Below are 16,344 nucleotides of genomic sequence, written 5' to 3'. Positions count from 1 at the left end.
TTATACTCCAATAAAGATGTTAAAAAAAATAATAATTCACCCTCTGTATGGATACTGTGAGGCACTGGGTATTTAGCACAGCACTTAGTACACGGTGATAGATTTCCTGAATTTTCAAGCCTAGCTATTCTTTGGCAGACACAAGACTTATTTCTATGATACATGAAATGTATGTGAAAGTACTTTACAACATATAAAATGGCATATAAACAGTATGCATTATTTTTCCTTTATGGGGTATGATGTAACTTCAGGTTTGGAGAGGAAATTGCCTTGGCGGGCCTGGAATTTAATAAATAATGAAATGATCAAGAGAAAACTTCAAGGAAAGTTTACTTAAAGTTGACAGGTCATGTCTATGTCCTATTTTAGTATTCTCTCTGGTTTCTATGGCCCCAGTCATATGCTAACTTTTTGGAAAGCCCAGTGGTTTCTAATATCCTAAAACAAAGAATAGGTGTCCAGATACAAAGTGAGGTGGTTGATGACATGAGTCTTTCCGGGTTCATTCTCAGATCGTCAGTAGACTCATCCCAAGTGAAGAAATGCTCATGTTCCTGGGGGAAACCCTGGACGGTCTGGAGAGCCTCAACCCCACGTGTACAAAGGCATGTGGCGTCTGGATGATCGCTGCCCTGAAGGAGCAGGGAGCTGCTTTAGAAGATCAGGTGAACCAAGAGCCAATCTGACAACTGAGCAGAATTCTAACACTTCTGAAATGCCAATACCAGAAGTAGGTCGCCACTTCGCAGCTGGTCCTCTGATGGGCCACAGGCGGGAGTGCGCACGGTCTCGAGAGGCCTCAACAGAGACCCAAGCTGCGTGTGGACAGCCAGGCCCACACTCAGTGCCTGTCTAGCCTGACTCAACTGCTTCTCTAGTCTGTGCTGATAAGAACTTTACAGACTGCCACTCTCTGGTCAGAGGCATGTGGGTCATGGAAAACTGGGTTGTGAGGTCTGCAAGATGAGCGTGACCTTGTGAACGAATGCCTGTAAGATGGCCACTGAGGGCCAAGAGAGTTTTCTAATCCCACTGCCACTCTGCGAGCTGCTCTTGCACACCCCCTAGGTATTTTCTGGTAAAGAAAGCTGTCATTGGGGAATTGACTGAAAGAAAAGTCTCAGTCCTTCCTCCCAACTGGGAAGTTAAGCAGAGAGAACAGGATTTAAATTCAGGAAGCCTGGTTAAGAGCTCCACATGGAGATACTCTACACTCTCTCCTAAAGTCAGAAACAGAATACCAGCAATTCAGAGATTGAGGAGGAAAAGAATCTTTAACTCAATAAAGGCTTTCCAAGGGGAACAGGAGGAGGAAGTTATGGTCCCCATAGCCCAGAATCAACCACCCTAAATTTAAAATTTTTCCAAAGCATGACTTTTAGCACCTCTGTGCTAATTACTGTCCAATCAGCTTTTTTCAAAATCATTCATTGAGTACATACTATGTGGCAGGCCCTGGGCCAGTCATGAGAGAATCAAAGGTTAATAAATTTGCAATGTCCATGTATTTGTGTGTTTAGCATAAAAGGGGAAGTTGTTCACACACTAAGTAAAGGCTTACAATAGGGACCTAAATCCTCTCCAAGAATCATTGAAATGGGACTGTGTGGTATTCATGTTTGCAGGATACTTATGATTAAGGAATTATAATTCTGAGAAAATATTATATTTACCTAAAAGTGTCTATCCAAAGTAAACGGGAAAAATTTCCACTAGAAGCAAAGGTTCTTTAGCATGGAAACATGCCGTTATCCATGTCAAAAGCCAGATGTGTAATATCATTCCCTACTGCACACAGATTAACACCCAAACTCAGAAAGGTGGCCCTAAATGCCCTTTAGCATCTGGCTTCATCTTTCCTATCAAGTTATCTTCCTTTTATCACCTTCGTTCTTTCTTTGCTCCAAACTGGACCATTCTCCTATTCCATAAACTTTTTCCACATTTGCCTCTACCATGCTCTCATGCCATTTTTCTATATAGATTTTATGCTTTTACAGCCATCATGTTCACAGCAAAATGGAGCTGAAGGTACAGAGTTCCCGTATACCTCCTGTCTCCACACTACCCACATCCCAAATCACAGTGGTACATTTGCTACAATCGATGAATGCACATTGACACATCATATAACCACCCAAAAGCCTTAGTTTACATTAGGGTTTAGTCTTGGTGTTGACAAATGTATAATGACACATGTTCACCACTGTAGTATCATACAGATTAGTTTCACTGCTCTCTAAACCCTCTGTGCTCTATTCTCATGGTGTCTGACTTTACATCTTTACCTGTGCTCTTCCTTCTGATGAGGATGACCTTCCCCACCATCTCCACCTTGCCTTTTGGAATTGCTATATATCCTTTGAGACCCAGACCAGATGTCCCTCTACAGTGACCTCAGTTACTTCTGGATTCCCCTATCAGTCCTGTACACCTCTTGTACACCATTTGCCATACAGAGCCTTGTGGACAGCCCTTGGGTATATGGCTGATGTCCTTTATGAGACCACCCATTCCTTTTGAGAAAGGGCTACATCTTATTCATCCCTGGTAAATGCCCCACAGTGCCCAACACAGCACCTGGCATAATGCAGCCTTTCGCTAAATGTTTGCTAAATTGATTTAAGAATAAATGCCCAATTTATCGATAATCGTCCTGAGCAAGAGATAGGCCATGTGTAGAATCAATTACTTTTTTAACATTATTTCTAATTCATCAACCACCACACACAATACGCTGACCGTACATGACCTAAGCCATCCATGTAGAGGGAAAATGGCAACTCAGTGTTTGATTTGGCTTTTTCTTTTTAGTTGTTGGAAATCTTGGGCATAATTTACCATCACATGCCGGTCCTCAGACAAAAGGAGGAAAGTTTTCAGTTTATGCTGGAAGCCATCTCCCAAATAGCCAGCTTTCACATGGATGGAGTTGTTGCCAACCTTTTACAGAAGCCTCTGCCCTTTGACAGGTAGATTCTAACTGAGCTGGTCCCTTTTCCTAGGGAAGGCCACTCTGTAAGGTATTGGGGAAGAATCTGTGCTTTGAGAGAAAGATAGCAAACAAAAGTTGAAAACACCTCACCTGAATAATTTCAAAAATGGTGTTTGAATCACAGGTAATGGTTTTCCAAGTATTTTTCAAATATATGTCCTCATTGGATGATGAGAGTTTTAGATGTGTGTGTGTGTGTGTCTGTGTGTATGTGCGTGTGTTTATTTAATAGGAATAAGTATTAGAAAGTGAGTATTTCTCCCCTTTCTGGTTGCCTAAAATGAATCTGTATGAGAGGTTTCTGTCTTGATGAACATTAACAAACCTCAGCAACCCAAGGCCAGAATGCTAGATTGTTAAACAAAACATCCTTATTATCCCCAGGCATGTTGGCATGTCCATCCGTCCTTGCAACTGTGATTAGTCATAATGTGGTTTTAGAGTGGATCAGATGAAAAAGCTCACATCCCAAGGAGTAGAGCCTTATCGGCTTCCTGCCGTGCTTCCCTAGGGACACAAAGACACTGTGGAAGGCCCTGGCTGAGAACCCAGCCTCCAGTGGCAAACTCTTGCGAGCCTTAATAGACAAACTGGAGAATGAGTTAGAAGATGACCTCGCGGGGACAGAGGCGATCTCCGTGAGTTGGACAACCTGCCACCCGCCCGGGATGCTGTCCCACTCCATCCCACCTGGCACTGGGTGATGTAGCATTAATCACACTTCTCCCCCTCTCATACCCTGGTTTTAAATCAATTCCAGTTTATTTTGGACAAATATGGCAGTGATTTTGTCTGCAGCTGATCATGTTTAGAAGCAAATTTCTCATCAGCCCAAAGAAAATCTGTGTCTCTGTATTTCCAAATTAGTCTTCAAGATATCTACTCATTATTGAAAGACCCCAGTACTGGTGCCCCCTGGAGTTTGGAGTCGCCCCACATGGCAGCCCTGAGAGAGAAACACAGCAGGAGTTAAGAAGTTTCCAGACAAATAAACCCTCCCTTTTCTATGTGCTTTTACCACAAGTGTGGTCAACCTGGAAAGCAATCCTTTGTAGAGAAAACAAACTGGAAGATCAGCCCTGCCTGACCACAGGGTCCTTTCTCCCCTCAGGTGGCCTGTGCAATTTATGAAGTGGTGTCGACAGGCACCCCTGTCGCAGGCCTGTACCCAAAGCTGTTCGCCCTTTTCCTGAAGCTGGTCAGCTGCACACTGGGCCAGAAGATGCCCCGTTCGACCCTAAACCGCCGCCGGCGGGTGATGCAGCAGGGGGAACGGCAGCAGCTCGCAGACCCCTGCAGGTGAACAGCCAGGCGGAGAGGGGCTTCCTGAGTCCTGACCCCAGACGCCAGGAGGGGCCGGCATGGCCTCAGCTACCCGTGAAGAAACAAGGCCCCTGCATCCTTGAGCCTCGTAGCTCTTCTTCCCTGGGTACCCGGCATAGTTGCCCAGAACGGTCATATAACGAATAAGCAGTTATGTCCTCTTCCCTAGAGGGCCCAATCCACTTCCTTTGTTTTCTTTCATTGAGACCTTTCAAGGAAAGTTGGAATTCTGTGATTTTCAAGGCCACCGAGGAAAGAATATAAAATAAAAATAAATACCACATTTCCTCAAATCTAAGACTTCTCCAGTTGAAGGAAGCAACATTATTTCGCGTAACATTGAGAAAGGGAAAAAAAAAAAAGAGTCCCAATTAAGTCATGAATCAGTGCTTTCTTATACTATTAAATTTGCATTTTATATTGATCCAAAAAGCTCTTTGAGGAATATTAGGTATAGATTTTTATCCTTTATCACACTGCTCTGCTTTCCTGTTCTTTTGCATTAACTTTTTGTTCCGATGTCAAATCAACCTTTTTAAAGACATTTTAAGTAGCAGTTAGGCTCAGCACACGTAGTTCCAATAATACATGTAACTTTACTAAAATGCCCACAGCTCAAAGAGCCATACCTAAATCCATGCATGTACACGCACTGTATACACAGGCAATAGCAACTGCATCACAACTACCGTCTGGCCAACAATTGCAACGCACTATCCACTGCGAGAGGCATCCTGATTTCCAAGGTGCTGTTCTGTTTTAGAACCAGTGAAACAACCTCCATTCATCCAGGAGTGAGGGAGCCTTGTAGGGAACATTTTTTTTAAAAAGAAACACAATGTGCTATATTTATTCTGTAGAATACAGTGGTTACAAGTAACCAGATCCACACATATCAATATAGGGCCCCAAGATATAATAAGTGAAAATACAGAATACAGACAGCTTGATGATCTTTATTGAGGACTTGGGGATTCACAATTCCTTGCGTGGCATTGACTTACTTTTGTGATGCCAACTGTCTCCTTCAGGCTCTCGACTACAACTCTGAAGTGTGTGCAGGCCCAGGCCATGAAAGAAGGGCTGGCCAAAGAATCTGACGAGGGGGACAACATGTGGACCCTCCTCAGTAGTCCCAGTAGGCACCACATAGGAGTCTGCGCGCTGGCCAGGTAATGTGCAGATATTCCAGAACTGGATACGAAGGAAAAAACTGAAAACAAAGTAAAAATGCAATGCAGGCAACTTCACTGACAGCAACTGATTCAGTAAGGACTTACAGTCCAGGAGAAAAAAACAGGGAAGAAAGAGCAAAGCGGTTGGGAAGAGACAGTAGGATCAGCCCCAAACTCACCAACCCCGCAAAAAATAGTGATACAATGCACAGTTTTAGGCAAACTACACTTCAGTCGGGCACTTGGATAGGCTATTCTAAAGTTAAGCCTCGGTGCTCTTTCCTTTTTAACATTCCTTTTTGGATAATTTATTTTCCTGATAGAGAAATAGACTAAAGTGTCTTCCACTGTTTAGAAAGAAAAAAGTCTCTGCTACAATGGGAGCCTTGGTTTTCTAGGAGCATGGCAGTGTGGCAACACAGAGTCACACTGGACATCACGGAACAACTCTTCCCATCCCTGACCTCCTCCTCGGAGAACTACCGGATAACGGGCGCAGCTTTCTTCTCTGAGGCAAGGGAACACAGCCATCCCAGCAGGCTCGTTGGGTCCCAGTGGGGTATTTCTCTCAGGAGTTCAGTGGGAATTTGAGCCATGGAAGAGGGACCCTCTCTGGGATCTCTGGAAATGGAGAGATCCAGCTATTGCCAGAGACACAGTACCTGAGCAGAGAGAGGAAGAAAGAGAGAGGAAAAAGAACCCAGCCTCATCCTCTTCCTGCCCTCTGGTCTGCAGACATCAACTCCCAAGACAGAGAAGGGTAGAGAATCAACCTGGAAGGGACAAAACAAAATGCAACCAACAAATATATTATGGTCCTTTCAAACTCTGGGATAAAGGCTGACCCAGCCAATGCAAAGAAGGAAATTGTCAGTAACTCCTGTTTTCCCTGCTCCATGTTTCCATTTAGATTAGAAATACCTTCTTAACTAGGTATTTTGGTTCTCATCACCACATAACCTTGACCTGTGGGGCGCTCACTTCTAGAGCTTAGTTCCTGCCAGACATTTGAATTCACCCGAGGGCTCCCTCCTCTGCCCCACAAGCAGCTGAGGCCCTACTCTTTAATCACAGCTATAATGCCTTTGGAACTCTCCTGAAGGGAGGCCCTTCCCTGAACTAAAGGGGAGGAGTGTTTCATTTTCAGCTCATGAAGGAGCCACTCCTTTGGAAGCACGGGAATCTACGGGATGTGCTGATCTTGATGGGTCAGAGTGCCTGGGACTCCAACGCCATTCTGAGGCAAATGGCCATCCAAGGGCTCGGCAATACCGCTTCTGGAGCCCCTCACAAGGTAAAAGGAGTTTGGGGGGGGACACAAAATAGTTCATCTAAGTAGAGTTTTAAAATAATTATTTACTAACCCACACCCTGTGGTTGCATAGAAATTAAGTGAAAATCCAAATAAGTTGCTGAAGTGGTGGCTCTTGGGTTGAAGGACACGTGACCCTATAAGAATGTCAATCCCCTTGTCTGGGGTCTCCTACCCTATTCCAGATACACATAGAACAATTTTCGAGATTAAGAGACCTTATTTCAAAATAGGTAAAGAAGCACAAGCAGATAATGTTAGAATCTATCGTCAGAGGCCTCTATCACCTGGCCCGCACCGAGGTCGTCTGTGAAAGCTTGAAGGCTCTAAAAAAGATCCTGGAGCTGCTCACAGACCGAGATGTAAGCTTCTACTTCAAAGAAATAGTGCTGCAAACAAGAACCTTCTTTGAAGACGTAAGTGAGCCTGTTCAGGAATCTTCCCTCCCCAGAAGTGAGTGAACAGAAAGAGGTTCAGGTAGTGCTTGTAGCAGACCAGTTTGGTGTCCATTTGCACGCCTTGGCCTGCCCTAGAGATCACCTGCCCCAGAGGTCACCTGTCCCAGGGATCACCTGTCCCACAGATCACCTGCCCCAGAGGTCACCTGCCCCAGAGGTCACCTGCCCTAGAAATCACCTGCCCTAGAGATCACCTGCCCTGGAGATCACCTGCCCCAGAAGTCACCTGTTCGATTCCTGTGCAGCCTGTTGGCTTCCTGTGTGTCTGCCTGAGGGTATTCTCTGGCCCAGGAATCATGATTGGTTTGAGCAAGGTGGGCCGGATGTGTTGGGAAAGGACCCTCAAACAACAAGAAAAGAGAGTTTGTAGATAAACTCCCTGGCTTCCTCACCCCTCAGAAGTACGGTGCTCCACTTGCCCGTAAAGGTACCACACTCACTAATGTTCCCTTTCGTAGCTTTCCTCTCTTGCCTATCATGCTTCCTGGGCCCACCTCCCAGATAAGTGACTTACACCTAAATCCTCATCTCAAAGTCTGCTGTTGGGAGGAACTGGTTTGCAGGGTACAAATAGAGACACAGATGTAGAGAACAAACGTATGGACACCAAGGGGGGAAACAGGGGTTGGGGGGGATGAACTGGGAGATTGGGATGGACATATATACACTAATATGTATAAAATAGAGAACTAATAAGAAGCTGCTGTATAAAAAATAAAGTTCAAAAATTCAAAAAAAAAGAAAAAGAAAGTCTGCTGTTGGGGGCACACAGCTTATGACAGTACTCCCTACAGGGCTAGATGTTATTGCCTCCAACAATACCTTTTCCACGTGCAAGATTTCAGACTCAAAATGCTTGTGCGGTTCATTTCATCCAGGAGTCAGTAAACTGCCCCATGGCTCATCCCAAATTCGATCTGGAGCATCTTTTTGTAAATGAAGTGTTATTGGCACACAGCCATGCTCATTGGTTACATATTATCTATGGCAGCTTTCACCTTCATCCCGCAGAGCTGATTAGTTGTTACAGAAACCATGTGGCCCGCAAAGTCTAAATTATTCACTGTTTGGCCTTTTATGGAAAAATTTTGTCATCCCCTGACATGGTTTATAGCCCTCATTTCAAAAAAGATCAGTCAACAACAGTCCTAGGCAAAGGTCATTTTTCTTTATACCTTCTGGGAAACCAGATTTTATTATTTCATTTTGGTTTATTCACTGACATCAATGTAAAAATCTATTTCACGTCTAACTTAAACCGATTTTTTGTGATCTAAACCTGCCTGCTCCTGTTATGTGGTCAGAGGAGATGGAAATTTCTGGCTGCCTCCTCCAATGCATCCTTCTTAGACATTAAGGCTTTATTAAATTACCTTTTCACCTGATAGTCTCCAGACTGAAAAGTCCTTATTTCCTTCATTATTTACCATAAACCTAATTTTTCAGCTCCTTAAATATTTTACAAGCCAGTGACTGTGTTGTATCCCTAAATGAGACCTGAGAAGTACTGAATAGAATCTAAAGAAAAATTGCCTCTCAAATCCAATCTTTTCCTATTTATTCACTCCAAATTTTTTTAATCTTGCCCTTTCTTCCTGACTCTTTAGCAATTTATTAACCACACCAACCTCCAGACTGCAGTCTGCAACACATGCCCTCAGTCAATCGTCCTCCAGTGTTGTATTTTTCAGTTTCTCTTGTTTGTGTACTAGCCTAAACCTGGCCTTAGAGAGCAGCTTTCTGCTGGTTTCCAACTATTTTCTCCAGTGTACCAATATTTACTTTTAATTCTCATCTTGTCCCCAAAAATACTTACTGGGCTCTCACTCAATTTAGTATCTTCTGTAAAATAATGAAGATGTTCTTTTTTTCATTACACAGGTAACTGATGACAATCTGTAACCACAAAGGGCTAAAGTCAGCCCTACAGAGCCCCACCTGTTAGGTTTCCCTGGACTGTTGTTGATCCAATGATAGTAACTCTCTTGGATCCGAGCCTCCAATAATCACAAGTCCATCTACGAGTTTTGTGGTCAAGAGAATATTTCTCAGTCTTAATGCATAAGAAAAAAAAAAAAAAAAGCTAAAGTCTATCTGGTTGTTAGGTTAGACCTTTCGCATTCCTAATAGGTATCAATTTCATCACATTTGCATAAACGTAAAGTTTGACAAAAATTGAGTCTTAGTCATGACATGCTATTTACAGTCCTATAACGCTCTCTTTCTGCAAATATATTCAACTATGATACTTTGCCCCTATATTTTTCTGTAGATTAAGCATACAATTCTGTAATCTCTAAGTTTTCCCTTTCTTCTCTTCAATATTTAAGTACTTTCTTGAAAATCGAAAAATATGGCTACACTTTGAAAAAGTGGTAGAACAGAAAACATGGCTGCTGTCCCATGCTCCAGGACCTGCTCACTGCTATTTCCCACGCTGGCACCTGAGTAAAACTTTAAGATCTCTCCCAGCACCCAAAACACTTTACCCCTTCTCTTTTCTGGTTTTTCATCATCCCAACTGGTTGATTCTTGCTTGACCTATCATTAGGTCTTTGATTTTAGAAAATTCAGAGGACTCTTTTAAGTAAATATCTCTCTACCTTTTAGATACTTTGTTACTGGTTTGCTTTCTTTTTCGAAAAAGAGATCTTTTAAAAATATACCTTGACCTTACTCCTAGTACATTTAAAGAACATTTCTACTTACATTTCCCTTCTATGAGGTCACATCTCATGTTATTCAATTAACTTTTCTAGCCTTTTCCTAACAAGCCATCTTGATTTTTTTATGGAAGATCTTTGTTAACTTCCTTTTTCATGGCATTTTTGTGTATGTGCCCACTTCTCACACATTTTATTTTGCCATCAAAATAAACTCCTGTATCTTCTCCCCCTCATATTCATAGGAGTGCTTTTTTATTGGCCCTTGTTTGTTGCTAACCTAAATAATATTCTGGGGAATTCCTTGGTGGTCCAGTGGTTAGGGCTCTGTGCTTCCACTGCAGTGGGCATGGGTTCGATCCCTGGTCAGAGAACTAAGATCCTGCATGACGCGAGGCACAGCCAAAAAATTTTTTTTTAATTTTTTAAATACATAAATAAAATAAATAATATTCTGCTACTCAGAATGGCTTTTCCCCTCATCCCTCTGCCTTTCTATGGGTATTTTAAACTAGTTTTCTAGATACCCCCCCAAAAAAAAGAACACTTCCAGAAAATTCACCAGAACTCTGAACCATACCAACAAAGTGTCTGAGATAATAGAAGGCCATCTTTCTCCACCACCTTACCCTTTGGCTCTAAAAAGCACTGCCATACTCTGGTTTCTCTTCAGATCGCATACATCCTTCATCTTTTACTAAAAAGCACTGCCCACCCTCCTGGACGACAAGCAAGGCAGTTCCATGACTTCACATACAAGAGTAGGGCTAAGCACTTGTTTATCTTCTCTCTCTGAGACACAAGGCCCAAATTTCTGAGCTTCCTGTAATCCCTCTGCAAAGTATTTGGGATCTTGGAGAAGAGTCCTAGGCCTTGGGCAATTTAGATCAGAGGCCCCATAACTCCAGGCTAATGATGCAATCAGGCTAATTTGTACAATATACAGAATAAACAAGAACCCTCCCTGGCCTTCTGCTGCCAGCACTCGCTGTTTATTATTCCTGTGGTCACATTTCCCCATTAGCTCCTCAGAGTCAGAAACCAAGTCTCCAGCTCTAAATTCATGCCGTGTGGGTAGAGAGCTGCTGGGAAACGAAAGGCATCCTTGGGACACCCAGGGGCTATGCCAAAGGTGCGCCAGGGCTCCAGCCTGCCTTCACGGAAGTGGGAAAGGGCGGGCGGGGTAGGGGTACCAGCTGGGAATGGCCTGCGTGGAGGACTCACCCACAACACGCATCTGTCACCACAGGAGCAGGATGATGTGAGGCTGACGGCCGTCCTCTTATTTGAGAATCTGGCATCCCTAACAGGAAGAAGGTGGAAGATTTTTTTTGCTGAAGAAATTAAAAAGAGCATGATTTCATTCCTTCTCCACCTCTGGGATCCCAATCCCAAGATTAGAACTGTAAGTGGCCCTTGCACAGACACCTGCACTTCCTCCTCTCCCCACAGCCGAGAGGGTGCCGGGAAGCCTGGTCTAGCCGGACCGGAAGCCAGGTCTGAAGGCACCACTCTCAAACGAACCTGAAAACCAATTTTCCCATCCTGGGTGCTTTTTTGCCATCGCTTCCCGAGCTTGTGCTTCCATCTTTGAAACTGGGAAGGTGGCAGCACTGACTGTAAAGCCCTCACATCACTGACTTTTACTGCTCCTTTCCCCACACACAACCAGTCAGTGTGTCTTCCCTTCTGGAAGGGGAGCCAGCATTACGGACTGTGATGCAGGAAACTCTGTTTTTCAGGCTTGCCGTGATGTCCTGATCATCTGCATTCCTTTTCTGGGCCTCCAGGAACTCTGTGGGGTATTAGATCATCTCCCTGATGGTCAGGATCTCCCAAGGGCCAGGGATTTCTACAGGCAATTCTGTGCAAAGCTGGTGAGTGTGCAGGAGGTGCTGCTTCCAAAAAAATGCAGGCCAAGAGTCCAGGCAAATCCCAGAAGGCAAACAGCATAGCAAGGAATCCCAGCCAGAGCCAGAACCATCTGGGAAGGACAGCAGTGATTCTGGGTATCTTGTCGCATCACCTTCTGCTCTGTCCCCAAGTCCCAACTGGGATCTGTTCTCAATTCCTGAAACTCATCTGTTGATTAGCCCTATAAGCCCCAGTGCCACCCTGATTAAATTTAGAATGAACTAGCCGTAACACACCTTCCAACAGAACAATTAATGGCTGTATGCGTGCTCACTCCTTTAGATGTCCCTTCTTAGGGCCTATGGGATGCTGAATTTCGTAAAGTGTCGCTTCTCAGTTGCCCTCTTTTTTTTTTTTAATTTTATTGAAGTATACAACTATATTTAACAATATTGTGTTAATTTCTGCTGTACAGCAAAGTGACTCAATTATACACATATATATTCTTTTCATAGTCTTTTCTATTATGGTTTATCACAGGATATTGGATATAGTTCCCTGTGCTATACAGTAGGACCTTGTTGTTTATCCATCCTATATATAATAGTTTGCATCAGCTACCCCAAACTTCCAGTCCTTCCCTCCCCTACCCCCCTCCCCCTTTCAGTTGCCCTCTCTGTAACACACATCTCTTCCAGGCAAAGAAAAACCAAGAAATCCTGTGGATCCTCCACACACACTCACTCACCTTCTTCAGCAGCAGCTGGGAGATGATCAGGAGCGCGGCCACCAAACTCACAGGTGAGGGCACGTCCACGCTCTCCACTCACAGGTCTGCTCTTTGCCAGCCAGTTTTGCTTTGCCTGGAAGCTACCCCAGCGTGAATGCCGATATGACTGGGAAGACCAAAAAAAAAAAAAAAAACAAGAAAAACAAGAAAGCCAGAAAGAATTCATTTTACGTCTTACAACATCTTCCCTCAAAAGAACCTGTTCTCTTTGCAAACTTACAGTAACAGCTTCTGAATTGCCAACACTCACTTTCTTTCCATCAGACCATTCTCCCTACTGGGTCCTTCATGCTTCTTCTGGTTCCAAGTCATTGCTCCTTCTTTTCCCCAAGTCTTTGATCCAAGCCTGCTGCCCCTGCCTAAGTGTTTTCCTTTGCATCATCCCTTAATATAAACCATAGTCAACCTTCTAAGCTCAGTTCGAGCTGAGGGCTTTAGCAGCGATGTGATACTAGTGGAAAGTGTGTGGGCATGGGGACCAGCAGACCTTGGCTCTGCTGTGTGATTCTGGACAAGTCACTTAATTTCTCTGTGTTGCCTCTTTGCCTGATCTATAAAATAAAAAAGGAAAGTAAGTGAGTCTCTGAGGATCCTTCTGTTAGGAAATTCTAAGTCTTATCACGAAACCCGTTCCAACTAATCCAGCCCCCAGCAAATAGGCCCACTTGGTTGGCCACATTTAAGATTGAGTTAAAACCTAAGGATTCCTTATTGGATCATGTAGAGGATCCCCCTAACTACACTGTAACTTTTTGGAAGACAGGGACCATAGCTTACTCACGTTTGAAACCCTGAAAACTGGCGCCCCCTGGAGGACACGATGTGAGTTTTCCCAAATACATAGTGGGTGAGTGACCACTTCCAGACGTGGCACTCAAGACCCCATAGACATCACCCTCACATCATCCTGGGGGTGCAAAGGGAGTCTATAGCTTGTGAATTCACTAGCTAGATCACTTAACTTCTTACCAGGGGCAGACTGTGCCCCGATCTGCTTTCCGTGGCCTGTTGCTCTACAGTGAAATCAGTTAACTTTCTCTCCTGTTGATTTTAGATGCCATTGTTCTCAATTTGACCTACCAATATATGGAGTTAATAGACAGAGAACAGCTGACCACACGTGAGTACCAACCCTAGTTTCTGCCCAGAGCACTGTTATATTCTTAGAGAAAGAGAAACTAATGCTGCTCCAAGTCCCATGTCAGCCGTAAAATTGTAGTGTAAAATCGTAGTGTAAAATCGTAGTGCACCCCATTATCAATCGTCTCTGGTGCTCCCCAGATACTGGAATTTCTCCAGAGTGTAAGGTGACCCCCAGCTCCATCCCATTGCAGGCATCATTCCCAACAGACTTCGATTTTCCAATTGTTTATAAACCTACTGCTCACAAGGTCAGGATCTTCTCTTCCCTTATTTCAGTGTTAAAATAGATGCTCAATTTGTGGATCCAAATCCTACCTCTCAGGGTAAAACGTGAGCATGGGGGCCTGAGCCCCGCCCAGCACTGACCCTCAGTGGTAGCCCTCCTGTGCTGCACAGCTTGGGCCTTGGCTTTCTTCATTCACTGGACATTGCTATTCTCTCCATTTCAGGGCTCCAAGCACTTCGACAAGACCCCTGCATCAGTGTCCAGAGAGCAGCCGAAGCTGCCTTGCAGACCCTCTTGAGAAGGTGCAAAGAGATGAGCATCCATCCGTAAACCATCAGGAAATAAACCGCTAGGCCTTTTCTATAACTGACTCCTGTCTTCATCCTCATAACGCACAAACTTGCAACATCTTGAGGAAAGAGATGGCACCTAGCGTGGGGATGTTGAAGTGGTGGTATCTTCCTTACCCGCCAGGCTCTTCCTGGTGGCTTCTGTTAGCAAAACCCACGCCCACCAATTCACTTGAGGAATAACTTGTGATTTGAGTGGTGACAGCCCCATGGCTTTGCATAGGACAGCCCTCTATCTTGGGAAGCTTACATCCCAGCAGATATCAAAAACTGACAGAACATGAAACAATTCTGTCACCATTAAGAAGAGAACCACTGCTATTCTCCACACGGAGCCCTTTTGTCTCATATCTTTGCCAGCTTTGGCTTACTACTCACACTCTTTTCTCTCTAAAAAATAGTCTTACGACAAACTTTAACCTGTCTGTTCTTAAGTTGTAATTTATGTGTCGAGACTGTGCCAGGTACTTTTCTACAAAAGCCCCTTTCTGACATTCTACTAAATCTCATAGTTTCCTTTCCATTTTTATCCTAGAACATTGATCCCTTTGAACTGTGTGTATGCAGGGGCGCATGTGTTGACCTTCGTAGCATCTGAATAATAACTCTTCACTCTTTTTTCACAATGCACACCTGAAAGGTTACATACAGGAAATCATGTACAGACAAAGAAGTTTCTAACACAGAGCCTGGGACTCATTTAACACCACCGCTATCAGGATCATTCATGAGCAACATTATTTTTTTGCTATTATTTTTATCTTATTGACATTTAAATTTCAAACACTGAACTCAAGTATATGCTGGCCCTTTGTTCAGATTTTCGAAATAAAGATAAATGGACAGACAGCTTTAAGGGTGCAATGTATTTAACATTGCACGTTAAATAATCAGAGAAAATCTAAGGGATGGCATAACTATATACCTTTATACATTTAGTAGCACAAGTATAGGGACAAGCCACGCAACTGGAGGAAAAAACCTGTTCAGGACCAAACAGAGAGGTCCTTGGCTGCTGACAGAATCTCCCCTTAACTTCAGACTTGAGAAAAACCAGGAGTCTGTCAGTATACAAAAACCACTGAATTCAGGACAAACAGTAACAGGATATTAAGGAGTTGGCTCTGGCCAGTTGGGATTGTGGAGGCCAGTCTGAAGTAAGCAGGGTTGGCTGCAGGCTGAAAATGTTGCAGCTCAAGTCCAGGATCTGTAGATTAGAACAGCAGTCTAGAGACAGAATGGTTAGTGCATTCTTCAAAGATCCCCAGTTTTCCAAACAAGTTCTAGGATGCTTTACTCAAACAGTGGCAACTTATTAAACTGATGTTCCTCTTTATAAATCCCTATCACCTGTATTCTAACCCCTTCATCCCCAAGCTCTTTGGGAAAGCATCTTTTGTTTCTACAAAACATTTTAAGAACCAAAGGAATCTTTTAGGTCAGAGATTTTAGGCCAGAGTCCCATTTATTCATTCACTTAACAAATATTTGTTGACTGCCTATAATTTACGAGGCACTGTTACAGCCACTGGGGCTACAACTGTGAGAAAAAAAATAGAAAAATTCTACCCTCATGGAGCTTATACTCTATGACATCTGTGTAGAAATTCCAGAGGATGGAGCCATCCTCCAAGATGGCTCCATGATTCCTTCCTCCTGATGGTTATGTACCCCCCTCCCACAGTGAACAGAAATGCCCTGTGCAATCAATACAATAGTTCAGAAATAACAGTATGACTTCCAAGCCAAGGTCATAAATCGTATTGCACTCTCTTGAATCACTCACTCTGGGGGAAGCCAGCTGCCAACATAAGGACACTCAAGCGACCCAAAAAGAGGTCCACGTGGCCAAGAATTGATGCCTGCTGCAAACAACCAGAGTTAACTTACTAGGCTCGTTAATGAGCCATCTTGGAAATGGATCCATGAGTCCCGGGTAAAGCCTTCAGATGATTGAAGCCCCAGTTGACACATTGACTGGACTATGGGATAAAAGACAGACTACCCAATTAAATTTGAATTTCAGGTGAACGATGAGTAATTTTTTTAGTA

At 43.7% G+C, this 16,344-nt stretch overlaps 1 protein-coding gene across 1 annotated transcript in view; it reads left to right on the top strand.

Annotated features, from left to right (window-relative positions):
- The window catches only part of MROH2B (maestro heat like repeat family member 2B), a 59,416-nt gene extending 45,144 nt beyond the window's left edge, over positions 1-14,272 (top strand). The window contains exons 30-42 of the mRNA XM_059919069.1: positions 516-668; positions 2,818-2,975; positions 3,510-3,636; positions 4,110-4,297; positions 5,353-5,493; positions 5,895-6,009; positions 6,644-6,790; positions 7,042-7,224; positions 11,179-11,334; positions 11,672-11,806; positions 12,482-12,584; positions 13,628-13,693; positions 14,166-14,272. Coding sequence (XP_059775052.1) covers positions 516-668; positions 2,818-2,975; positions 3,510-3,636; positions 4,110-4,297; positions 5,353-5,493; positions 5,895-6,009; positions 6,644-6,790; positions 7,042-7,224; positions 11,179-11,334; positions 11,672-11,806; positions 12,482-12,584; positions 13,628-13,693; positions 14,166-14,272 — 1,779 coding nt within the window. The remainder of the gene's footprint in view (positions 1-515; positions 669-2,817; positions 2,976-3,509; positions 3,637-4,109; positions 4,298-5,352; positions 5,494-5,894; positions 6,010-6,643; positions 6,791-7,041; positions 7,225-11,178; positions 11,335-11,671; positions 11,807-12,481; positions 12,585-13,627; positions 13,694-14,165) is intronic.
- The last annotated feature ends 2,072 nt before the right edge of the window (positions 14,273-16,344 follow it).

This window comes from Balaenoptera ricei, chromosome 3 (assembly GCF_028023285.1).
Source record: "Balaenoptera ricei isolate mBalRic1 chromosome 3, mBalRic1.hap2, whole genome shotgun sequence".
Classification (NCBI taxonomy): Eukaryota; Metazoa; Chordata; class Mammalia; order Artiodactyla; family Balaenopteridae; genus Balaenoptera; species Balaenoptera ricei.
The sequence above is the reverse complement of the archived record's forward strand: the minus strand, read 5'-3'. Positions and strand labels throughout refer to the sequence as shown.